We start from the raw sequence: 27,461 nt of genomic DNA, 5'->3' as shown, positions 1-27,461 counted from the left end.
TCTCTCTCCCGTCCCTTCATTACACATCTCCAGATGCTGTTTCATTGTGTTCCTTATCTCTCTCTTGAAGACAGGTGGCAGACCAACTGCTGATCACACAGGACAGCTAACATCTTATTTATGTGTATTCTTGTCACAATAGGAAGGATGTGGAAGCTTTAAGAGAAGTTGCCAAGGAGATTTACCAGGATGCTGTCTGGATTAGAGAGCATGTCTTATGATAGGCTGAATGAGCTCAGGCATTTCTCTCTGGACTGAAGGAAGATGATGTGACTTGATGGAGGTGTACCAGGTTTTGGGAGGTGCACCGGACAGCCTACACGTTTCTCCCGGGGTGACAATGGCTAAGCAGAGGACATCCTTTTTCAGTTGAGTCGGGAAGAGTTTAGTGACGATGTCACAGGTAGGTTTTTTCCAGCACACAGGCAGTGGTGGATGGATGGAACCCACCGTCAGGGGTGGTGGTACAGGCAGATGCATTAAGGACTTAGATTGGCAGATGGATGAAAGAGAACTGAAGGGCTATGGGCTATGAGCTTGTAGGAGGCGATGGATGGATCGATCATGGCCAGTTCCATCATGGACATGAGCTTCCCCACCATCGAGGATGAGGTTTATTTAAATTGGCACAATATCATGGTGTCAAGGGCCTGGATTGTACTGTACTGTTCAGTGTTCTACGAGCCCAAAGCTCCAGGGAGAAATTTTCCTTTCTCATCCCTTCAGTTATTCCCTGATGCTGGTCAAGTGGCCTACTCTATTCCAATGAGTCTGAGAGATTTTGTCCCATGGCCATCACTTTCCTTCTCTACACTCTTGCCAATGTCTGGCACACAGCTCATCCTTTCCCCTCCACTGGCCGGGAAGCAGAGTCTCCACATTTTACTCTCAAAGCCAATGAATATTCTTGAATGCCAGCTGTGTCGTGGTATACACAGCAAATCCCAAAGACATAGGAGTAATTTTATGTCTTTGCACGGTACTACTGCCACAAAACAACAGATTTCAGCATCAGAATCAGATTAATCAAATTGTCGCTTTGTGTTATTATCACGGACATGAAATAGTTCTTCAACCTCAATCTGTTTTTTTAATCTCTATGAATGTTATGAAAGAAAGAGGATAAACACCAGTCCGGGCCACTGGGGGACCCACACTCCTCGATCCACTCACCTTCCTCGCTCATCATCCCCTCCAGGATCGATGTCACGATGGCATCTGTCTCCGCCAGGTCGCGGGGGTCAGCTGAGGTGCAAACCCAACGGAAGGGTCCAAAGCCCATGGAGAAGATTTCTCTACAGAGGGGAAAGGCAACTCGGGTTAATGAAGGCACAGGGAACACAGGGAGACAGGAACCGGAGAAGGCCATTTAGCCCTTCAAACCTAACCTTGCCGCTCTATATAGAGCATAGAACACAGTACAGCTCCTTCAGTCTATGATGTTGGCTGACCTATATATCAAAACCAGAATCAGGTTTATTATCACTGGCATATGTCATGAAATGTGTTGTTTTGTGGTACACAAAAATATTCTGTTACAATAAGAAATATTAAAGAAATAAATAGGTTCTGCGAAGACAGAGCAAAGCAGTGAGGTAGTGTTCACAGACCATTCAGAAGTCTGATGGTGGAGGGGAAAACCATGCTCCTGAAATGTAGAGTGTGTGTCCTGAGTACCTGCCGTGCTCAGCCCGCTACTCTTCATACCACTATCGCATGACTGTGTCGCAGGATCCAGCTCAAACCGGCTCATCAGGTTTGCGGATGACAACAGTGGCTGGGCTTATCAGAAAGATGACGAGATGGAGTATAGGGAGGAAGAACGATGACGAGACGGAGTATAGGGAGGAAGAACGATGACGAGACCGAGTATAGGGAGGAAGAACGATGACGAGACCGAGTATAGGGAGGAAGAACGATGACGAGACGGAGTATAGGGAGGAAGAACGATGATGAGATGGAGTATAGGGAGGAAGAACGATGACGAGACGGAGTATAGGGAGGAAGAACGATGATGACATGGAGTATAGGGAGGAAGAACGATGATGAGATGGAGTATAGGGAGGAAGAACGATGACGAGACGGAGTATAGGGAGGAAGAACGATGATGAGATGGAGTATAGGGAGGAAGAACGATGATGAGATGGAGTATAGGGAGGAAGAACGATGACGAGACGGAGTATAGGGAGGAAGAACGATGATGAGATGGAGTATAGGGAGGAAGAACGATGATGAGATGGAGTATAGGGAGGAAGTGGTGCGGCCAGTGGATTGTTATGAGAAGAACAAACTAATCCTGAATGTGGAGAAGACAAAATTACTCATTGTGGACTTCATGAAGCTGCAGACAAACCATCCCCTCTGTGAATTCATGGCTGCTCTGTAGAGAGAGTCAAATGTACAAAGTTCCTGGGAGTTCACATCACAGATCATCTCCCTGAACAAGCAGGCCTCCACGTCCTCAGAAGATTGAAGCAAGCAAGGCCCTCCCCCACCCCATCTTAACTGTAGTTTACTGGAGTGCCATTGAGAGCGTCCTGACAGGTTGTACCTTCACCTGGTATGGGAGCAGTCGAACATTGGACTAGAAGTCCCTGCAAAGGACTGTGAGAACAGCCGAGAGGATCACAGGGGTCTCCCTACCAAACAGGGACATTTATCAGGAGCGCTGCATATGCAGGACACTTAGTATTATTAAGGATCCCATCCATCCAGCATCCACTTTGACTTTCTACCATCAGGCAGGAGATTCTGACACATAAAGTCAAGAACAGTCAGGATGAGCAACAGTTTCTTCCCACAGGCCATCGGGCTTCTGAAGTCTCGGCCACATCATATTCAATATGTCACTAGTTAATCTGTTCTGTACCTACATTATTTAATATTAATACAATTTAGTTTGTTATTTATGTGTGATTCATCTGTAGATTTTATCCTAACCTTCATAAATTATCATGTGTTATGAGCTTTACACCCGTTTGAAGAAATGTTATCTAGTTTCTCTAAACGTTATACAGTTACATGCCTTACACCGTGCCTTTTGAAAGTACTCACACCCAATTTGGAAGTTTTCTGGTTTTATTGTTTTATGGCGTTGAATCACAGTGGAATTAATTTCGCTTTTTTTGACACCAATCACAGAAAAAGACTCTTTCATGTCAAAGTGAAAACAGATCTCTACAAAGTGATCAAAATTAATTACAAATATAAAACACAAAATAGTTGATTGCATAAATATTCACCCCCCCCCTTTAATATGACACACCAAATCATGACTGGTGCAGCCAATTGGTTTTAGAAGTCACATAATTAGTTAAATGGAGACCTGTGCGCCGTCAAGGTGTGTCAATTGACTATAGTTAAAATACACCCAGATTGGAAGGTCCAACTGCTGGTGAGTCAGTATCCTGGCAAAAACTACACCATGAAGACAAAAGAACACTCCAAGCAACTCTGTGAAAAGGTTATTGAAAAGCACAAGTCAGGAGATGGATATAAAAACATTTCCAAGTCACCGAATATCCCCTGGAGAACAGTTAAGTCAAACATCAAGAAATGGAAAGGATATGGCACAGTTTCAAATCTCCCGTCCTCAAAAACTGAGTGACCATGCAAGAAGGGGACTAGTGAGGGAGGCCACCAAGAGACCTGTGACAACTCTGGAGGAGTTACAAGCTTCAGTAGCTGAGATGGGAGAGACTGTGCAGACAACATCTGTTGCCCAGGTGCTTCACCAGTCTCAGCTTTATGGGAGAGTGGCAAAGAGAAAGCCACTGTTGAAGAAAATCTGACATGAAATCTCGGCTAGAGTTTGCCAGAAGGCACACGAGAGACTCTGAAGACAACTGGGAAAACGTTCTAAGGTCTGATAAAACCAAAATAGAGCTTTTTGGCCATCAGACTAAACACATAAGCCAACCACAGCACATCATCAAAAACACACCATCCCTATCCTGAAGCATGGTGGTGGCTGCATCATACTGTGGGGATGCTTCACTGCAGCATGCAGCAAAATACAGGGAAATCCTAGACGAAAACCTGATGCAGTCTGCAAGAGAACTGTGACCTGGGAGAAGATTTGCTTTCCGGCAAGACAATGATCCCAAGCATAAAGCCAAGGCTACACAGGAATGGCTTAAAAACAACAAAGTTTATGTCCTGGAGTGGCCAAGTCAGAGTCCAGACCTCAATCCAATTGAGAATTTGTGGCCGGACTTGAAAAGGGCTGTTCACTCACGATCCCCATGCAATCTGACAGAGCTTGAGCAGTTTTGGGGACACTCACTTGGTGGGGGGGGGGTGGGAAAGGTGAGTAATTATGAAATCAATTATTTTGTGTTTCATAATTGTAATGAATTTAGACCAATTTGTAAAAATTTGTTTTCACTTTGCCACGAAAGAGACTTTTCTGTTAATCAGTGTCAAAGAAAGCCAAATTAAATCCACGGTGATTCAATGTTGTAAAACAACAAAATATGAAAACTTCCAGTGGGGGGGGGTGGTGAATGCTTTTTATAGGCACTGTCTGCACGTATGTAGTTAAATGACAATAAACTTCACCTGACATTCCCCCAATGGTCGCGATGAGGAGAGGCCGTGTCCTGGATGGCGAGGGTCGTTCGTGATGGACGACACCTTTCTGATGCACCTCCTCAACAACAATCTCACACTCAACGTCTTTAAGACCAAGGACTTGAATTTGGACTTTAAGAGGAAATCGAGGGAACACACACCAGTCCTCTTTCAGGGATCAGCAATGGAAAGGATGAGCAGCTTCAAATTTGTAGGCATCAACGTCTCTGAAGATCTATCTGGGCCCAACACATTAATGCTCCATCATAGGCAGGAGCATCCCAACATTGAGGACATCCTCAAAAGGCAAAGCCTCAAGGAGGTGATATCCATTGTGAAGGACTCTGACCATCAAGGGCATACCCGCTTCTCTTTACTTCCATCAGGGAGGAGGTACAGGAGACTGTAGACCCACACTCAACAATTCAGGAACAGCTTCTTCCCCTCCGCCATCAGATTTCTGAACAGTCCACGAACGCTACCTCACTATTCATTTTCCGAGCTATTTATTTGGTAATTTATTGTAATTTTAGATCTTAGCACCTGCACTGCTGCTGCAAAACAATAAATTTCCCAGTGTACAGAGCCGTGCAAAGGTCTTCAACACGAACCTACATATTCTGTAACTAAGACCTTTGCTCAGTGCCGAATTTGTCAACGTGGAGAGCATTTGCAAATCTGGTGGGAGTAAAGGATGTTGGGAATGGCGAGCGTGGGGCACCGCAGGAGGGGTATGGGACAGGTGGCAGAGAGGGAGTGCCGGGATGGGGGGGCGCGGTGGTGTGGATGCAGATATACTCAGCCCCGAGATACCAGGCACGGTCATTTGATTCCAAACTATTGGTTTATGGATCTTCCCACTCTCTCCCTGCCCTCTCCCCACTCTCAGTCCACAACAGAGACCCATATCAGAATCAGGTTTACCATCACTCCCATATGTCATGAAATTTGTTTTTTTTTGTGACAGCAGTTCAGTGCAATTCATAGAATTACCAGTCTTCAGCACCCTAACTGTGTGTATAGTCTGTACCAGAGGCTTTTCCACGTGGTCCTGAGGAGAGGAGACTCAGAGGGGATCGGAGAGATAACTTTCTCCTCCCAGGGCTGGGTGTTGTAATCTGCGACACACTGCCTGAGGGGGTGGCGGACTCAAAAGCTCTCACAACATTTAAAAACCTTTTGGATTATTTGAAATAAATTAAAGAATCATTTGGTAATAAACCTGACTTGGAATCATTGAGTCACAGGAGGCTAGGGGCCATGGGCTGCTAGGTGGGATAGTACAGATGATGGTCAGCTTGGATGAGCTGGGCCAAACGGCCTGTTTCTGTGCTGTTCCAGTCCATGATGAATAGTGGGGAGTTCACATCTACAGATGTGCTGGGCTGTCCGCACCACTCTCTGCAGAGTCCTGCGATTGAGGGAAGTACAGTCCCCATACCAGGCAGTGATGCAGCCAGTCAGGATGCTCTCAGTTGTGCCCCTGTAGAAAGTTTTTAGGATTTGGGGGCCCATACCAAACTTCCTCAACCGTCTGAGGTGAAAGAGGTGCTGTTGTGCCTTTTTCACCACACAGCTGGTGTGTACAGACCACGTGAGGTTCTTGGTGATGTGGATGTCGAGGAATTCAAGGCTGTTCATCCTCTCAACCCCAGATCCATTGATGTCAATAGGGGTTAGCCTGTCTCCATTCCTGTAGTCCACAACCAGCTCCTTTGTTTTCTTGACACCACTGTGTCAGGGTGATGACTTCTTCCCTGTAGGCCACCTCATTATTGTTTGAGATTAGGCCAATCAATGTAATACCGTGGGCAAATTTAATGAGCAGATTGGAGCTGTGGGTGGTGACACAGTAATGGATACAGGGAGTAAAGGAGAGGACTTAGTACACCGCCCTGAGGGGCTCCTGTGTTGAAGGTCAGAGGGGCAGAGGTGAGGGAGCCCACTCTTACCACCTGCCGGTGATCTGACAGGAAGTCCAGGATCCAGGGGCACAAGGCAGGGTGAAGGCCGAGGTCTCTGAGCTTCCTGTCAAGCCTGGATGGAATTATGGTGTTGAATGCAGAACTGTGGTCCAAGAACAGAATTGTTCTTCTCCAGATCTGTAAGGATGGTATGTAGAGCAGTGGCAGATTTGATAGAGACATACAAAATTATGAGAAGTATAGATAGGATAAATGTGAGCAGGCTTTTTCCACTGTGGTTGGGTGAGACTAGAACCAAAGATTAGGTCAGCAGTCCCCAATCACCGGGCCGCGGACCGGTACCAGGCCGCAAAGCATGTGCTACCGGGCCACGAGGAAATGGTATGAGTCAGCTGCACCTTTCCTCATTCCCTGTCACGCACTGTTGAACTTGAACATAGGGTCACCAACTGCCCCGTATTTGCCAGGACATCCCGTATATTGGGCTAAATTAGTTTGTCCCGTATTTCCCCCGCTAAGGTAGAGCGTTACTATGAAACCTTTCGTGCCGAAATGGCCTGAAGCGAAGAAGCAATTATCATTAATTTATATGGGAAAAACTTTTGAGCGTTCTCAGACCCAAAAAAAACCTACCAAATCATACCAAATAACACATAAAACCGAAAATAAATGACATTAACATATAGTAAAAGCAAGAATATGATAAATACACAGCCTATATAAAGTAGAAATAATGTATGTACAGTATAGTCGGGAAGATGAAGGCAACACCAATTTGTGGGGGGAAAAATCGACACGTACGCGCACATCACATGCGCACACAGGAGCTCGCGCAAGGCTTCATGGTCATGGTAGTCTCCTGGGGTAAAGTGTCCCGGGATTTGACTGTTACTTTTGTCCCTTATTTAGGAGTGAGAAAGTTGGCAACCCTAACTGTAAAAGACAAGTTGAGGTGAGTTTAACCCGATTTGAACACCTTCCCCCGGTTGGCCAGTCCGCAGGAATGTTGTCAATATTAAGCTGGTCCGCAGTGCAAATAAGGTTGGGACCCCTGGATTAGGTAATCAATCTACACACGGTACATGTCTAGGCTATCTTACATATTGATATTTATTGTGTTTTTATTGTTATTGTGTTCTTTATCTAAGTGTGTTTTTGGGCTGTATTGAATCCAGAGTAACAATGACTTCATTCTCCTTCACCCGCCTGTACTGGAAATGACGGTAAACAATCTGGAATCTCGAAGGGTGAAAGGTGAAATATTTAAGAGGAACCTGAGGAGTTGTTCTTCTCTCAGAGGGTGGTGAGAGAGTGAACCCAGTTGCCAGTAGAAATGGTGAATGCGGGTTTGATTTCAGCAATGAAGACAAATTTGGACAGGGACATGGATGGGAGGGGTATGGAGGCTCTGGTCCGATGGGACGAGGCAGCGGCACAGTTCAGCATGGACTAGACGGGCCGAAGAGCTCTATGACTCCAAATACACTTGGAACTGAGGCTGAAGGTTTAAGGGGGTGTGGAGTGTCTGGTCCCACCGGCCACCCTTTGTCCCCGCACACGACGCACTCACCCCATGATATGCTGCACGTAGGAAGGGAACTTGAACTCCATCTTCTCGCCTTCCGGCTTCTCCACATCCGCACCTGGGAAGCATTGAACAGAGAACGTGCTCAGACACACGGTTAGCAGGAGGCATGAGAAAGGGGTTCCCAGAGCTGGACCGGAGGTCGGGTACCAAACCGTCAGGTTAACCAGGAGTATCAATTCTCCGGTGACCCAGAACTACAGAGAATAGTGAGTCAGCCCGATACATCATGGGCACATCTCTCCCCCACCGTCAGCTAGTCAGCCCGATACATTGTGGTACCTCTCTCGCCCACCGTCGGTTGTATCTACAGGAAACGCAGTCTCAAGAAGGCTACCTCCATTATCTAAGATTCCCGCCATCCAGGCCTCGCCATCTTCTCACAGCTCCCATCGGACAGGGGGTACAGGAGCCTGAAGTCCCACACCACCAGGTTCAGGGACAGCTCCTTCCCTTCAGCCATTCCGTCGTTGTACCAACAACGCAACCATAATCACTGCAGTTCAGCGACACTTTGATCATGTTACACTGAAAGGGACTTTTTTTTTCCTTTCTTGTAAAAATTGTGTATGGTTGATGTTTAATTGATGTTGTTCTTGTGAACACTGCCAATCTGACCAACGTGCCTATGATGCTATTTCAAGTACGTTTTTCACTGCACCTGTGCACATACGAACTTGTGCATTTGACAATAAACTCAACGTTAACTGTTTATTCCTTTCCATAGACGCTGCCTGACCTGCTGAGTTCCTGTAACGTTGCTCCTGTAACTGGGCTCTGAAAACTCACTCAGTCCTCAAGCACACTTTATTTACGTGTGCACACAGAGAACGGCCCAGTCCCGTCACCATACTGTTCTGATGCCTGAATGGAGAAATGCCATCTCTGTACCGAACTGACAAAGCAGTTACGAATAATGACCACTTGGCTATCTGCGAATGTTTGAACTCCTTACTTGCAAGATTCACAATACAGGTGTTAGAAGTCAATAGAAACTACGAGTTAAAAACCAACGATACTTTGAAGTTAGTAAAGTAATTGTCCCTAGTCTGTCTGTGTTCCCTGCATCTTCTGTTACATCGCTGTCTCACCTCCGTATACCAAATGGCTCTGGTTTCCTGTTGAAACTAGGTTGGAGATAAGTCTCTACCAAAGGAGGTGTAAGGTGCTCCTTCCCTTCACTAGCCTGCAGGTCACCCTTGGGCAAGGTGTAGAACCTGCTTAGCCCCCCTGTCAGAGTCACGTGAAGCCATTGGTGGAGATGGTGGATGGTTGTATGAGCAGCTGGTGCACATCACAAGTCCTGGTTTTGCAACCACTGACACCAGGCAGACAATCTCTGAAGAGTATTGACAATGGCTGGGGTCTCTGCCCAGAAGAAGACAGCAATGGTAAACCTCTTCTGTGGAAATATCTGCCAAGAACAATCATGGTCATGAGTCAGTGATGGTCTACATCATTTCACGTGGCACATAATGATGATGTCGTATGAAATGGCACATAATGATGATGATGATCCCAGTGAGCAAAGGGAATCTATCCTCTTCAAAGACCATTCTTAAAAGCTATTTCTTGCCTAGGTTGACTGCACACAGTTTATAAATTATCCTTATCCACATGTTATCACCTGCCCTTGTTACACCTCCCCACGTGCACCACCTCTCATGATTCTAGATTAAATTCCATTTGCCAATTTGCTGCCCAGGTGAATATCCCATCAAGATCCTCCTGGTGTCCGCTATTCCACTCCACCCTCACCAACAATTCCCTGTCCGGGCTGCAGGCATCCACTCCACCCTCACGAACAATTCCCAGTCCAGCCTGCAAGCATCCTTACCGGAACAGATTCAGGGAGAAGCGAGGAGAAGGGGTTTGGTAAGGGGCCCTGTGGAACCTCTGCTGCAAACAGAACACCGTGGTTCAGACACTGAGTGACAGACACATTTCAAACACATGAGAGGGAGGTGACTGTGGGGGCGGGGGGGGGATGGCCCAGGCCAGACAGCAATAAGGAATGGCGACGGGGGCTGGGAGCAGACACCCTCTCGTTCCGTGTCTGTTCACCCCGGACCACTGGAGAGGAAGGCAGAAGGTTCATTTCTATAGCCCCTCACACATCCTCGGCAACACCCAAGGCAGCGAGATGCTGAGAAGAACGTTCAGTCTCGTACTGCAGGTAAATGTGGAACTCCAACTGTGCATGGGAAGATCCAACAAGAAGAATGACCAAATGGAGAAACACACAGAGGACACTGAGGGATGGTTGTGGGTGTTGGGGGTGGGGCGCACATCTGTGTTCCTGTGATGGACCGACTTCGCAGGTCAGTAAAGACAACATGAGAGCACCCCCAGTACCACCCCTCCAGTGAAACTCTCCCTCAGTACCAGCCCTCCCAGTGAAACTCTCCCTCAGTACCACCCCTCCCCATGAAACTCTCCCTCATATCCACCCCTCCCACAGTGTGACACTCCCTCAGTACCACCCACGGGTGCCAGGTAGTACAAGGTGTCTCGGAGTGAAGATGTTCTCACCTGCTCGCTTGGCTTCAAGCAGGAACGCGTTCCCATAATCCCAGAAGAACATTCCCTTCTCCGACAGCCGGCTGATGGCAGTCACCTGTCGCCTCAGACTGTGGGAGGGAGGGAGGGAGGGAGGGGGCTTCAGAGATAAACGATGCATGTCTGTCCCACCACACACCCTCACCCTCCCTCCCCCCACACCCTCACCTCACCCACACACACACACCCTCACCCCCCCCACACACACACACACACCCTCACCCTCCCTCCCCCCACACTCTCACCCTCCCTCCCTCCACACCTTCACCCTTTCCGTCCCCTCCCACACACACACACACACACACACACACCCTCACCCTCTCCATCCCCTCCCACACACACACACACACCCTCCCCCTCCCTCCCCCCACACCCTCACCCTCTCCATCCCCTCCCACACACACACACACCCTCACCCTCCCTCCCCACACACCCTCACCCTCCCTCCCCCCACACCCTCACCCTCTCCGTCCCCTCACACACACACACACACACACACACACACACACACACCCTCACCCTCCCTCCCCCCACACCCTCACCCTCTCCGTCCCCTCACACACACACACACACACACCCTCACCCTCCCCCCACACACACACACACACCCTCACCCTCCCTCCCCACACACCCTCACTCTCTCCCCCCACACCTTCACCCTCCCCGTCCCCTCCCACACACACACCCTCACCCTCCCTCCCCCCACACCCTCACCCTCTCCATCCCCTCCCACACACACACACACACACACACACACACACCCTCACCCTCCCTCCCCACACACCCTCACCCTCCCTTCCCCCACACCCTCACCCTCTCCGTCCCCTCCCACACACACACACACACACACACACTCCCTCACCCTCCCTCCCCCCACACCCTCACCCTCTCCATCCCCTCCCACACACACACACACACACACACACACACACACACACACCCTCACCCTCCCTCCCCACACACCCTCACCCTCTCCGTCCCCTCCCCCCCCCACACACACACACACACACACACACACACACCCTCACCCTCTCCGTTCCCTCCCATGGCCAATAGATGCTCCCCTGCATCACCAAATTTTCCCACCCACTGAGTCCCCTCCCACAACCGGCAGAACTTGTTTCATCGTCTCCCCTGAACATCACCTCCCAGCTGGGGGTGTAAAGACCCCCAGCCCATGACTCTCTGCCGGGGTGGGGAGGAGGGGACAGTCTCGCTGACCGCTGCTGGTCATTTTGCACTGACCTCTCTTGCACCAGTGTCTGGAACTGCTTCGGGTCGGTGTGCATCAGCTGGTTGGCTGCCTGGAATGTTAGCTGCACAGGGTAGTAACCCCCGCTGAACGGGTTGTGGCACGACGTCTGATCTGATCCCAGATCCACCAGTAACTCTCCCGTCAGCTCGTACTCCTGAACCAGCCTCTCCCTACGGGTAACAGGACTGTTATTGAAACCTCTCCCCACCTGTCTCCCAGGGGCACCTCCAGGAGCACAGTCAGCTTCGCCTGTCTCCCAGGGGCACCCTCAGCTTCACCTGTCTCCCAGAGGCACCCTCAGCTTTGTCTGTCTCCCAGGGACACCCTCAGCCTCGCCTGTCTCCCAGGGGCACCTCCAGGAGCACCCTCAGCTTTGTCTGTCTCCCAGGGACACCCTCAGCCTCGCCTGTCTCCCAGGGGCACCCTCAGCTTCAGCGACCCACCAACCCTCCGCTGAGGACATCTCCAACAGGTGATACCTCAAGCAGGCGGCCTCCGCCATTGAGAAGCCTCACCACCTGGGACGTGCCCTCTTCCCGTTACGGGGAGATACGGGAGACTGAAAATCCACTCTCAACGCGGTAGGAACATCCTCCTACCCTCCACCTCCGGACTCCTGACAGTCCGTGAACCCATGGACACTACCTCACTATTCCTTTCCTCACACTCGTTTATTTATTTTCTCATTTTAGTAATTTTACATCTTCGCATTCCACTGTTACCGCAAGGTAACACATTTCATGTCACATTGGAACGTGATTCGGATTCTAAAAGTCTCCAGATCACTGTAAATGTGGAGAGCGTAGAATCAGGTTCTTGGTGAGGGATGGGAACCGGAGGGATCGGGCTGAGGATGGGGCAAAATGGTTTACAAGTAGATGCAGTGTGCAGTTAGACTGTGAAGAAGGATAGGCAGATGATAGGGCAAAATTGTAGTCAGTGGGATGAGGTGAGGAGTAACATGGGGGCAAAATGGAAAAAGGTGATCATAATATGATAGAGTTCACCTGCAACTTCGAAATTCAAAGTAAAATTCATTATCAGAGTATGTGCATGTCACCACCTACAACCCTGAGATTCTCTTTCTGCCAATCTGTAGAACGGTAACTGTAAACAGGATCAATAGACAACGAACTGTACAAATGCAGATGTAAATAAATGGCAATAAATAACCAGCATTAAATAACAAGAGCGTGTAGTTATCCCCTTTTGTCCAAGAGCCTGATGGTTGAGGGGTAGTAACTGTTCTCGAACCTGGTGGTGCCAGTCCTGAGGCTCTTGTACCTTTCCCCCTGGGGCCAATAAAGTATGACTATGACTATGACCTGATGGCAGCAGTGAGGAAAGAGCATGGCCTGGGTGGTGAGGATCTTTAATGATGGATGTTGCTTTTCTACAGCAACGTTTCATGTAGATGTGCTCAATGGTTGGGAGGGCTTTAGCCTTGAGGTACTGGGGTGAATCCACTACCTGTTGTAGGATTTTCCACTCAAAAACATTGGTGTTCCCATAGCAGGCCGTAACACAGCCAGTCGGCACACTTATCACCACACATCTATAGAAGTTTGCCAACGTTTTCAATGACATGCTGAATCTCCGCAGACTCCTGAGAAAGTGGGGGCACTGTAATGCTTTCTTCGCAATTATATTTATATGATGGGTCCAGGACGGGTCCTCTGAGAGAATGGTACCCAGGAATATAAAGTTACTGACCCCCCTCCACCTCTGATCGTCCAATGATTACTGGCTCATGGACCTCTGGTTTCCCTCTCCTGAGCTTTTCCTCTCTTTCAGAGGGAGAAGCAGTGCAGTAAAGAGAATTACAGAGGCATGAGAGAGTAGCTGGCCAAAGTTCATTGAAAGGGGATACTAGCAAAGGTGATGGCAGAATGGATACTGTACATCCTGAAGATGAAGAAGTATTCTAAAGGAAGGGTGAGGCAACCACAGCTGACAAAAGAAGTGAAAGACAGCAAAAAAGCAAAAGAGAGAGCATATAATAGAGCAAAACAAGTAGAGAGAAGTTAGAGCATTCAGAAGCTTTAAAAAACCAGCAGAAGGCAACTAAAAAGCCATAAGGAGAGACAAGATGAACTATTGAAGATAAGCTAGACAATAACATTAAAGAGGATACCAAAAGGTTTTTTCAGAAACATAGCATGTAAAAGAGAGGTGGGAGTGGATAATGGACCACTGGAAAACGATGTTGGAGATGTAGTAATGGGGACAAAGAATTGGTCCCAGTACTGGTGATTTCAATAACAGAATTGATAGCTTTGTGGCCAAGTTTGTGGACAATATGAAGGTAGGTTGTACTGGGGAAGCAGGTAGTCTGCAGTAGGACTGAGACGGACTGAGAGAATGGGCAATGAAGTGACAGATGGAATACAGTGTAGGGAAGTGTGAGGTCATGGTAGAAGGAATAAAGGTGTAGACTATTTTCTAAACAGGGAGAAAATTCAAAAATCTGAGGTGCAAAGGGACTTGAGTCTCCCTGTGCAAGATTCCCTCAGGGTTACGTTGGTGGTGGTGAAGCGTAAGTGCAATGTTTGCATTCATTTGGAGAGGTCTAGGATATCAGAGCAAAGACGTGACGTGAGCAACACACACAAACTGCTGCAGAAACTCAACAGGTCAGGCAGCATCTAGGAAAAGAGTACAGTCGACGTTTCGGGCTGAAATATCACTGTTTACGCTTTTCCTAGACACTGCCTGACCTGCTGAGTTCCTCTAGAATTTTGTGTGTGTTGCTCGGATTTCCAGCCGAGGCAGATTTTCTCTTGTTTGTGATGGTGAGGCTTTACAAGGCATTGTTCAGACCACACTTGGAGGATTGTGAGCAGTTCTGGGCCTCTTACCTCAGAAAAGATGTGTGGATATTGGAGAGGGTCCAGAGGAGGTTCATGAGAGTGCTTCTGGGAATGAAGAGGTTAATGCATAAGGAGCGTTTTGATGCCTCTTAGCCTGTACTTGCTGGACTTTGGAAGAATGGGGTGGCGGGGGATCTCATTGAAACCTGTTGTATATTGAAAGGCCTAGATAGAGTGGATGTGGAGAGGATATTTTCCATGATGGTTGAGCCTAGGATCAGGGGGCACAGCCTCAGAACTGAGGGACGTCCATTTAGAACAGAGATGAGGACGAGTTTCTTTAGCCGGGGGGTGGTGAATCTGTGGAATTCATTGTCACAGACGGCTGTGGAGGCCAAGTCATTGCGTATATTTAAAGCGGAGGTTGATAGGTTCTTGGTTAGTCAGGGCATCTAAAGAAACAGGGAGAAGGGAGGAGAGTGGGGTTTGAGAGAGATAATAAATCAGCCATGATGGGATGGTTGAGCCGAGTAGCCTAATTCTGTTCCTTTGTGTTATGGTAAAACACACCCTCTCACTGTCTTTCTTCAGAGGGAATCTGCTGTCCTTGACACTGTGACACCAGGCCTGTCAACATGGCCGATCCTTTACTACCTCTGCAGTGGTCCATAGAGAGTCACAGAGCACTACAGCACAGAAACAGGCCCTTTGGCCCATCTAGTCCATGCCAGCTGTTATTCTGCCTGATCACATCGACCTGCACCCCGACCACCCATCCATGTAGTTATCCAAACTTCCCTCAATTGGACCCGCATCTACCACTTCCACTGGCAGCTCATTCCACACTCTCACCACCCTCTGAGTGAAAAGTTCCTCCTCAGGTTCCTCTTAAATATTTCACCTTTCACCCTTAACTCATGACCCAACCTCAGTGGAACTGTGCCTCTTCCTGTACATGCTGCCTGGCCTGCTGCGTTCACCAGCAATTTTTTTTGTGTGTGTGTTGGTCAGTGGAAAAAGCCTGCTCGCATTTACCTTCTCAAAATAACTAACAATTTTGTAAACCTCTATCAAATCTCTCCTCATTCTGCTACACTCCAGGGAGTAAAATCCGAACCTGTTCATTCTTTCCCTCTAACTCAGATTGTCAAGTCCTGGCAACATCTTCGTAAATTTTCTCTGCACCCTTTCAATCTTATTGACAACTTTCCTGTAGGTAGGTGAACAGAAATGCACACAATACTCCAAATCAGGCATCATCAAGATCTTCAAAGTTCAAAGTAAATTGATTATCAAAGTACATGCATTCACCGTATACAATCCTGAGATTCATTTCTTCTGGGCCTACTTAATAAATCCATAGAATTCTGGTATTATCAACAATACCCAACACTGAATGAATTTAAAGAAAAATAAATTAAAGTGGGACATATGGGAAAGAAAGTCGTTAAAAAGCATTAACGGTAAATCCCCACCAGATATACACCACCTACCAAAGATCCACCACGTTACCATGGTAACCAAGGCTGAGGGCCTTCTTTGTCTGTCGAGCCTCCCTGAAATTTATAAGGAGAACAAATGTTAGTCTGTCACGATTCAAGACATTCTGCTTTGAGCATTTTTACTGAGGTACTCAGATGAACTAAAGACGCAGTGGGCTTAGTTTCGACATTCTCCCCCATATTGGGACGGCTGATTGGATTTGGTATATCATTGTCACATGTACTGAGATACAGTGAAAATCCTCGTGTTCATTCCGGCCATCCATACAAACGGTAGGCATTTCTAATCACAGTACAGCAGTGGTCAGGTACGTCGAGAGCCCTGGTGATGCTGGTATATCCTGATAATAATTGGGCAGCGATTTCTTCAAACAAACCTGACAGAGGTTCCCAGCTATGATCTGAAAGGTGTCGGGGTGGGCTGTTTCTTGTTTGGAGATGGCAGCATTCAATGGCTGATTAATGCCGGCTTTTGGAGGTACGTGAACTACGGTAAGGATCAAAGAGAACTCACTTGGTAAGTAGAACAGTCAGCAGTTAATTGTTAGATGTTCCAGGTCCGGGGAACAAGACTGCTACGTCCAAGCACCGCAAAGAGTTTATCATGTAACACAGACAACTGCAAGTTCATTTCCTTGTCATTCAACCGTACATGAATAGCCATGAATACAACTAAACACAACGTTCCTCCAGGGCCAAGATGAAAAACACACCACACCACAAGGCACATACAGCACATACAAGACAGCATTAAAAATACGTCAAACGAAAAAATCTAGTCCAAGTCCCCGAGTCCATAAATGTTGCAGCAGTCTGCAGTCAAACACTATACGCCTTGTCTTCTGTCAAGCGAACGCTGGAGAGCAGCACTGATTCCAACATGTATGCAGCACCACATCAGCACATAACCTGCAGCACCGGGGTGCCGGATATGTCGACTGCATCTGGTGGAGCACACCGACTCCGACACCTCTCTCCTGGACGGCTGCGAACAGGCGACACCGCGGCTTGTGGCCTGGTCCTCACTACGACTGAGGACATGCAGCTCCCCCGCCGTTGGCCAATGAACCAGTGAACCAGACTTGCAGCAATCCACATTACCGATGTCCAACAGGGTCTTGAAATCACAAGAAAACTGACTAACATTGTTATACTGCACACCGCCATCGTGTACAGACACCCACGCCCCTCTGACAATCAGTCGATTGTTATACTGCACACCGCCATCGTGTACTGACACCCACACCCCTCTGACAATCAGTCGATTGTTATACTGCACACCGCCGTCGTGTACTGACACCCACGCCCCTCTGACAATCAGTCGATTGTTATACTGCACACCGCCGTCGTGTACTGACACCCACGCCCCTCTGACAATCAGTCGATTGTTATACTGCACACCGCCGTCGTGTACTGACACCCACACCCCTCTGACAATCAGTCGATTGTTATACTGCACACCGCCGTCGTGTACTGACACCCACACCCCTCTGACAATCAGTCGATTGTTATACTGCACACCGCCGTCGTGTACTGACACCCACACCCCTCTGACAATCAGTCGATTGTTATACTGCACACCGCCGTCGTGTACTGACACCCACACCCCTCTGACAATCAGTCGATTGTTATACTGCACACCGCCGTCGTGTACTGACACCCACACCCCTCTGACAATCAGTCGATTGTTATACTGCACACCGCCATCGTGTACTGACACCCACACCCCTCTGACAATCAGTCGATTGTTATACTGCACACCGCCATCGTGTACTGACACCCACGCCCCTCTGACAATCAGTCGATTGTTATACTGCACACCGCCGTCGTGTACTGACACCCACGCCCCTCTGACAATCAGTCGATTGTTATACTGCACACCGCCGTCGTGTACTGACACCCACGCCCCTCTGACAATCAGTCGATTGTTATACTGCACACCGCCGTCGTGTACTGACACCCACACCCCTCTGACAATCAGTCGATTGTTATACTGCACACCGCCGTCGTGTACTGACACCCACACCCCTCTGACAATCAGTCGATTGTTATACTGCACACCGCCGTCGTGTACTGACACCCACGCCCCTCTGACAATCAGTCGATTGTTATACTGCACACCGCCGTCGTGTACTGACACCCACGCCCCTCTGACAATCAGTCGATTGTTATACTGCACACCGCCGTCGTGTACTGACACCCACGCCCCTCTGACAATCAGTCGATTGTTATACTGCACACCGCCGTCGTGTACTGACACCCACGCCCCTCTGACAATCAGTCGATTGTTATACTGCACACCGCCGTCGTGTACTGACACCCACGCCCCTCTGACAATCAGTCGATTGTTATACTGCACACCGCCGTCGTGTACTGACACCCACACCCCTCTGACAATCAGTCGATTGTTATACTGCACACCGCCGTCGTGTACTGACACCCACACCCCTCTGACTCGGGTGGCAGCACAATCTGCACTAAGTTTGGCTCCTTCAGCTTCTTCGCCAAAGAGCAACTTGCTGACGGGGGGGGGGTAGGCATACGGTAGTTTTAAGTTCTTAATATAAGGCAGGATCTTCCAATCATAACAAATACATTATAAAACTAAAGTAACACCTTTGGTTGGCCCCATATATGCCGCTGCACCTCAGCAAGCCATCATCTTACCCGAAGACCCCCACCATTTGCCTTCTTCAAATCAGCAGCTTGGTGCATCCTGTGTATCGAGATGCCCTCGAGTCTTGCCAACATATCCAGCACCCTGGTGATACAGGCTCTATGGTGATGATTATTGGGCAGATATTTCTTCAAACAAGCCTGACTGGAGTGAGCCATGAATCCATGAAACAAAGAACACAGCAATCCCTCATTTCCCTCCAACACAGCAATCGTACCCTCAGATACTCAATCTTGTTCTACAGTGACAGTACATTCACTAACAAGATACTGAGTAAACTTTCATTCCTCTGAGTTTCAATTTGACCTGGAGTCCTTCCTTCATCCCTACCGGCCATCACGATGAACCTTTGTCCACTTAAAGGTGCCATACATGCATGCTTCAGAGTTAAGTCCTCAGTCCTTCAGGAGATCATGAAATCACTAGTTTGTGAGGACAGTTCAAAAGTATGCTGCTTAAAGGGAGATTACAGGCTGCAAATTGCAGTGAGAGTAATTCAAAAGAGGTACATTTAGAAGTTTGGTAAGCTGCCTACAAAACGTGGCCATGGTTCACTGGCGTCACCTTGTTGCAGTTACAGAGAAGAGCAGTGCTGGTTGACAATAAGGTGCAAGGTCACAGTGAGGAAGATTGTGAGGTCAGGAGTCTATCTTACTGTACTGGGCAACCGTTCAATAAGCTCATAACAGAGGGATAGAAGCTGTCCTTCAGCCCAGTAGTTAGCACTTTCAGATCTTTGTATCCACCCAATGGGAGAAGAGAGAGTGTCTTACGTTGGCTGGATGACCGGGGGTTAAAACACCTGATCATGGGCCCCAATCCTACCCCTTTCCATTCAAATTTAACAAATACCTGTCTATTAATGATGTGCCATTATTACCTCTCCACGGGCTGTTCTCTTTGGAGCAAAGGAGGATGTGAGGTGACTTGACAGAGACGAGGGGCATAGATCAAGAAGACAACCAGAGACTTTTTCCCAGGATGGAAATGGCTAACACAAGGGGGTGGGGGAGATAATTTAATGTCAGAGATAAATTATTTTTACACAGAGTGTGCTGGGTGTGTGGAACACACTGCCAGGGGTGGTGATCGAGGCAGATGCATAAGGAACATTTAAGAGACTCTCAGACAGGCACATGGATGAAAGGAAAATGGAGGCAGTGTGGGAGGGAAGGGTTAGATTGATCTTAGAGCAGTTTAAAAGGTAGGCACAATATCGTGGACTAAAGAGGTTCCACTGTGGTGCAGAACTGGTGAATTAACTTCCATTTCGCCTTTCTCAGCCACAGGACCCCCCCCCCCATCCCCCAGGTTCCTAATCCCCCTTCCCCCGGACTTTGCTGCCCATCAGATAGTGCACTGATCTGTGCGGGTGTGCAGATGGGTGAGTTCAGGGAGACAGTGGGTCCGCAGAGCCGAGGAATGGGTGAGGCGGGGACGGTGTTAGCACCGGGCGAAGGGTCACACCTGATCTGGACTACACACTGCTCCAGGCTGTCAGTCACGTCCATCAGCCATCCTTGTTGCTGGCGTTTCCTCAGCGCTGCCTCATCCACCTGAAACAGAAAGGTTTGCTTTGACCTGACCGGCTTCTCTCACACAGTTAGATGGTCTCAATGACTCCCTGATAAAGGTCAGGGGTGATTTACAAACCCCCAACTGAGAACACGAGATAAAGAGAACTGGAAAGTGAGTCCATAGGTTGTGGTCCTCAAGGTCCTGGTGTCTGCCACTCAGCGTGAGCCCAGTCTGTAATGGGGAGAACTCATCTACGGGAGATTCAGTCTGTTACCAAAAGCTCCTGCAAATTTCTACAGATGTACTGTGGAGAGCATTCTGACCGCCTGGAGTGGAGGCTCCCAGTGCACAGAGTTGCAAAGGACCGCGTAGGGTTGTAGACTCAACCAATTCCACCACAGGCACAGCCACCACCGGAGGCATCTTCGAGGAGTGATACCTCGAGGAAGTGGAACCATCAGTAAGCAGCTCACCATCCAGGACCTGACCCCTTCTTGTGCGGAGCATCAGGGAGGAGCCTGAGGGGGACACTCAACGATTCAGGGACAGCTTCTTCCCCTCCGCCACCAATGGACAATCAACACCGCCTTGTTACAATATTTATTTTGTAATTTATTGTCATTTTATATCCTTGCACCGTAGTGCTGCTGCAAAACAGGAAATTAACACGCCATCACCCCGTACGTGATGAACTGGATTCTGATTCTGAATGTAGGTCGGTTGAGTGAGTGATGAGGTTGTGTCAAATGGTGCTTAATGTGGGAAAGGCTCATGTTGAATGTGTTTCTGAATTCTGGTTACTGAGCAGTTTGATCAGGGTGATCTGCATGGACTGGGGCGTTTCAGGGAAGAAAGGCCCTGGGGTCTATAGCGGGCTAGTGGTGTGGTGCCGAGCTGAATGCTCCCCTCCCGGACTCTGAGTTCGATGTTTGATAAGCCGTGTGTTGTTGACTCACTTTTGAATGTTTGCACAATCTGCTTTTTCTTTTCGCGCGTTTTCCTGAACGGGTTCTTTGTTTCCTGGCTGCCTGTGGGAGCGCGAACCTCAGAATTGTATTCTGTATACATACTTCGATAATAAATGTACTTTGAATCTTTGAAAGAGTGAGGTTGTGAAAGAAAAATAGGAAGGCAGATTATAACCTCGATCAGAGGCTCCTACCCTGGTGTCCACAGACCTCTCGGTTAATGGGAAGGGTCCATGGAGTAAAAGAGGTTGGGGACCCGAATCGAGAGGGAGAGAGAATGCAGATGAGTGAAGTCAGAATGGGAATCAAATCATTTTTATTATCACTAACTTATATGATGTGAAATGTTGTTTTAAGGGAGCAGTGCAAAGGCATTAAAATGGCCACTTTATTCAGTGCAGGTAACCCACTCTGCACCCCCATCTTGCCCTTCCCCATCTCCTTGCTGTTCCAATTCCCCAACTTCCAGCTCCCCCCATATCCCACCTCCAACTCCGCATGGTCCTCATCACGCCCACCCTTTGCTGGACCTGGTTCAACAGCTTCAAGGCTTAAATAAAGTGGCCACGGGGTACAGACAAATAGTGCAACAAAGGAGCAGTAACGAGGTTCGTCAAATCTGAGAGTGGAGGGGGAGACGCTGTCTCTGACTCACTGAGGCTGGGTCTTCTGATGGTAGACGATGGAGGGCTCGAGGTGTTCTCGAGCACGGATCACATAAAGCTAACAGGTGGGTGCAGTAGTGGTTAGAAAGACAAATGGCAGATCGGTTTTTATTTTCAAGAGGTCTGGAGCTTAGAAGTAGCAAATTATTGTCACAGTTGTGCAGAGTACTGGTGAGGACAAACCCAGTGTACTGTCTACAGTTCTGTGCCCCTTATTTAAGTAAAGGTACTCTGGCATCGGAGACAATGCACTAGGAATTGCTGGGATGAGAGGGTTGTCCTACCAGGAGTGTCTAAAGAAATCATCTCCTTTTGAGTTTGGAAGAACAGTAGGTGATCTTATTGGAACTGAGCAGAGCTTGAGAACATGGACATGGGGTTGCGTCCACCAGTGCAAGGGGCTAAAATGCAAGATCATGGATCAGAGGTAAGTGAGATCTTCTCACGGGGTTGATGAATGTCTGAAATCCTCTAAGGTGGAGGATTTCATCTCATCCTGAAACGTAATCCCCCCCCAATCACTCACCCACCCCATCTCCCATCTCTCCTTCCCTATCTCCCGTAGTTCCCATTCCCCATTTGTCACCTCTCCCCCATCTCTCATCACTTCCCACACCTAATTCCACAAATCCCTCAATCTCGCCTTTCCCTATGGTTCCCATCCTCCTCATCGCTCCTTTCCCTAATTCCCACCTCCCAACTGTCTCCTATCTTCTATCTCCCCATCCACCATACTCCCAGCCCTTATCCTCTGTCTCCCATCTCCTCCCAAAACCCAACTCTCTCAATCCCCCATCTCCCCACGATTCCCATTCCAAATCCCCAGACCCTCATCTTCTCCCCATTTTCCATTCCCCATTCCCTTATCTCCCATCTCCCTGCATGCCATCTACCCCTTCCCCATCCCCTTGCTGTTCCCATTCCCCAATCTCCAATTCCCCACTTCAAGTCAAGTCAAGTCGTCACTTTTTATTGTCATTTCAACCACAACTGCTGGTACAGAACATAGTAAAAATGACCCCCCCATCTCCCACCTTTCCCTGAACCCCTATCACCCCAGTACCCTCGCTCCATCATACCCACTGCCCGCCCCCATCGTACCCACCCTTTCCCGGACCGGGTTCTGACCGATGTTGTGGTGGACGCACAGACTCACCTCTGCGATCACGCCCACGCAGCCCAGAATGACGGCTGCCTTGGCCTGTGCACCGCTCATCCCCCCCAGGCCCGAGGTCACGAAGACTTTTCCACTGAGGTCGTCCAATCCCAGGTAACGCCGGCCAGCGTTCAACACCGTCAGCTGAAAAAGGAACGGGCACCGGGCCTTTAACCCTGGCAAGCTGATCGTGCCAAGAACCCGTCTCTCCGGCCTCGGGGCAACAGCTGGGGAGGAGTGGCAGTTCACTAACCTTCTCTCAGACAAGGGGTACACGGACTGGATGTGGCAAGGTGGTCTCCTCGGGGAGTGACTGAACTGACCGAGGTGATAGAGAGATTGGGATGAGGGATCAGTGGTGGGGGAATGGAAGCAGGAGGGAGATGGGGATCAGGGAGAGACAGGAGATTGGAGATTTGGAATGTGAATCGTGGGGACATGGCGGTAGTGAGAGACGGGAGATAATGATAGATGGGGGACTGGAGGTTGGGTGTTGGGAGGATTTACGAGACGGTGGATAAGGTCCATGGGAATGGGGGCCATGGGAGTTTATGAGTTGGAGAGAGATGGGGAGATGAGAGAGATGGGGAAACTGAGAGAGATGGGGAGATGAGAGATGGGCTCAGAGAGAGATGGGGAGATTGAGAGAGATGGGGAGATGAGAGATGGGCTCAGAGAGAGATAGGGAGATGAGAGATGGGAGATTGAGGGAATTGAGTGTCAGAAGGAGATGAGAGATGGAGGGAGAAGGACCAGAGGAATGGGAACCATGGGGACGTTATAAGTTGGAGAGAGCAGGAGGTCAGGGAAAGAAGGAAGGTGGGAGGAGATCGGTGTTTTTAAGATGGGTGTTGGGAAGAGATGAGGGAAGGGGGATAAGGGCTGGGTGAATGCAGATTGGGGGTGGGGAGCATCTATTTCAGATGGATGTGAGGAGTTTGTTCTCTCTGGGATTGTGACCCACAGGGATTCTCAACTTTATACAACTGGAATCATAGATTCCCTGAGACACATAGATGGTGTCCATGGATCTTGCAAAGGACGTCTGTTTAAGGTTTTTAGAGGAAAGTATGGTCGGGGGGGAATGTCATGGGTAGGGTTTTTACACAGAGTGGTGGGTGTGTGGTATGTGCTGCCAGGGGTGGTGGGAGAGGCAGATACATTGCAGGCATTTAAGAAACTCTTAGGCACATGGATGATAGAAAAATGGAGGCTGTGTAGGAGGGAAGGGTTAGATTTATCTTGGAGTAGTTTAAAAGGTTGACACAACATTGTGGGCCGAAGGGCCTGTACTGTGCTGTAGTGCTCTGAGTTCTCTGTTCTACTCCCTCCATCGGTACCGCGCACGTGTCTGTGAGTGTGAGTGTGAGTGAGACGTGGACATTGTGACCTGGAGGTGAGACCATAGCCCAGTATGACCCCTGCCCTTTCCATTCAGCCCGCGAGGTAACGGAGGTGTTGTATTGACGAGGGGAGGGAAACATCGTTACCACTGTGCCGTGGACAATCCCTTGGGGTCCAATGTAGCAGTAGCTTCCAGCAGTCATCTGGCCATACCTGTGACAAACAAAGCAAAGCCTCCCATTACTTTGACCGTCTGAAGACCCTGGAGCTCGGTGTGACGAAGGACTGGGTCACCGGTGTACATGTGGATGCAACGGCTGAATGGCCCCGGTTTGTACCGTTAACGGTGAAACTGTTGGCCGAGAATATACTAGGCGAAGTCGTGGAGTCATACAGCAGAGAAACAGGCCCTTCAGCCCAATCTGTACATACTGACCAAGTTGTCTGCATGAAATAGTCTACCTGGAAAGACGGTGGATGGGAGTGACGATGGCACTAAACGGCGACTCCTTTGCTTGCTTTTCGGAAACAGCTCTATTTCCATCTTTAATATCTTTATTTTTTCCCTTTCAGGGTTCTTTTTGAAGACCCTGACCTGGAGTTGCACACTGACTATGCTTCTTTGCGGGAATGGGACCCGCTCTCGGGGTGTCATAACTGGACGTTGTTGTTTGGCACACCAAGGGCTCGGCCTAAGGCTTTAGCTCGGCTTTGGAGGCCTAGGATCTCGGGGGTTTTGGAGACGGGCAGATCGAGGGTCGGATCGAGACCCGTGTGTCATCAGGGGAGTTGGACTATCCGTGGCTGTGTGCCCAGAGACCCGAGATCTTTGTGCACAGAGCTCGGAAAAAGCAGCATTATGGACTTTTAACATCATAAACCAGCGGGTTGTTTATTATGTCTCCCAGCTCGTTGTGAAAACGGAGACATCTCTTTCTCCATTATTAGGGAGAGAGAGAGAACCTGTGGTATGTCGAATACCAGGTGAACAAGTAGTCTTCAGGGTAACTGCGAGTCCGTGTCTTTGCTGATGTTTTGCTCACACTTGCGTGCTCGGTGACGGGTGCCATTGTTTTTTTTGCCGGTGGGGGGGAGGGGGGATTGTTGCTTGCTGTCGCTTACGCGTGGGAGGGAGGGGAGATGGGAGGACTTCGGGGTCCTAACATTTAGTTGTCATTCATTCTTTGGGGCACTTCTCTGTTTTTGTGGATGGTTGTGAAGAGAAAGCATTTCAAGACGTATATTGTATTGGGAGCCCCTGTTCTGAACCTTCCCTATCCCTGTACCCGTCTGATAGTCTTACAGATATTGTATTATACCATAAAACCATAAGATATAGCAGTATTAGGCCATTCAGCCCATCAAGACTGCTCCACCGAAGTGTCCTGACAAAGGGTCTCGGCCCAAAACGTTGACTGTACCTCTTCCTAGAGATGCTGCCTGGCCTGCTGCATTCACCAGTGAAATGCATCAAATTAAATCAGCACTGGTTTTGTTAAGCAGCCCCCAGGTGTCACCACACCTCCGGCTCCAACACAATAACCCTAACCAGAATGTGGGAGAAACCGCAGTGCCCGGAGGAACCCACACGGTCACGGGGAGATGGTACAAACTCTCTGCACAGTCAGGCTGGGATTCAAACTCTAGCCTCGGGACCCGTTCCAGACCTGTACCCTTTGAACCGTTAGAGGGGAAATGGGTCAGAAATGGCTCAATGCAGAGGGTTACACACACCAAAGGGGTCGCAATACATCATCTCTTTAACCCCTTGAACCTTCAGTCTGAGAGCTCAGAGTTTCAGCAAACACTAAGGTTCCCGACAGTGTCAGTCAGACACGGTGTCCACAGAGTGGCCAACCCCAGAACACACCCTCATGGTTGGTGGAGTGAGTGGGGTCTCTGTACAAGACAGCTCCCTATCTCTGGGGACACAAGAAACCGCTGATGCTGGAGTCTGGCGGTAAGTTTTTGTTTTATATACACAAGAGAGTGGTGGGTGCCTGGGGTGGTGGAGGAGGCAGACAGAGTAGAAACTTCTAAGAGCCGTTTAGATAGGCTCATAAATATGAGGGAAATATGGACATCGTGCAGGCTGAAGGGATTAGCTTAGTCGGTCATTTGATTACTAATGTAATTGGGTCAGCACAACATTAAGGGCTGAAGGGCCTGTTCCTGTGCTGTACTGGTCTATTTTTTGTGGAGCAATAAGCAATCTGCTGGAGGAACTCAGCAGGTCAAGGAAAGGAATTGTTGACATTTCTGGCTGAAACCCTGGATCAGGACCTCACCAATTGTCCGATCTGGATGCTGAATAGGGATCAATATGGCAACTGCTCTACACGTGACCACCAGATAGCCGTCGACACAATTCAGCACATCGCGGCAACCAGCCACGAGTCAGTCTGTCTACATTCTCACTGTCTCTGTAAAGCAGCCAGCATGGTCAAAGGCCTCACCCACACCAGACATTCTCTCTGCTCCCTCTCCCATCAGACAGAACAAACAAAAATCTGAAAGCATGTGTCCCCAGGGTCAAGCACAGCTTCTACCCTTATCTCTTAACTTATGATAAGAGGCATAGGTCGAGTGGACAGCCAGAGACTTTATCCCAGGACAGAAATGGCCAATACCGTGGGGGTGTACGTTTAAAGTGACTGGAAGAAAGTATGAGGAGATGATCAGAAGTAAGTTTATTTTTAAAACACGCAGAGGGGTGAGTGCAGTGAACACCCTCCCAGTCCTACTGGGAGAGGCAGGTACATGAGGGACTTCAAGAAACTCTTAGATAGACACACGGATGATAGAAAATTGGAGAACAGTGTGGGAAGGAAGGGTTAGATTGATATTAAATTTTACAGCAGAATCATTGAGCGTGTCCTCACCATCTGGTACAAGAACCGCAAGGCATCTGACTGCGTCCCTACA

At 48.9% G+C, this 27,461-nt stretch overlaps 1 protein-coding gene across 2 annotated transcripts in view; it reads right to left on the bottom strand.

Annotated features, from left to right (window-relative positions):
- uroc1 (urocanate hydratase 1) overlaps positions 1 to 27,461 on the bottom strand; it is a 67,705-nt gene that overhangs the window by 23,285 nt on the left and 16,959 nt on the right. For both annotated transcript variants that reach the window (XM_063068270.1, XM_063068271.1), the window contains exons 7-14: positions 24,683 to 24,749; positions 23,193 to 23,336; positions 20,353 to 20,441; positions 16,200 to 16,262; positions 11,887 to 12,066; positions 10,615 to 10,712; positions 8,068 to 8,140; positions 1,174 to 1,295 (exon numbers count right to left, since the gene is read on the bottom strand). In XM_063068270.1, coding sequence (XP_062924340.1) covers positions 1,174 to 1,295; positions 8,068 to 8,140; positions 10,615 to 10,712; positions 11,887 to 12,066; positions 16,200 to 16,262; positions 20,353 to 20,441; positions 23,193 to 23,336; positions 24,683 to 24,749 — 836 coding nt within the window. The remainder of the gene's footprint in view (positions 1 to 1,173; positions 1,296 to 8,067; positions 8,141 to 10,614; positions 10,713 to 11,886; positions 12,067 to 16,199; positions 16,263 to 20,352; positions 20,442 to 23,192; positions 23,337 to 24,682; positions 24,750 to 27,461) is intronic.

This window comes from Mobula hypostoma, chromosome 15 (assembly GCF_963921235.1).
Source record: "Mobula hypostoma chromosome 15, sMobHyp1.1, whole genome shotgun sequence".
NCBI classification, from domain to species: domain Eukaryota; kingdom Metazoa; phylum Chordata; class Chondrichthyes; order Myliobatiformes; family Myliobatidae; genus Mobula; species Mobula hypostoma.
Note: the sequence above shows the minus strand (reverse complement) of the source record. Positions and strands in the feature narration are given on the sequence as shown.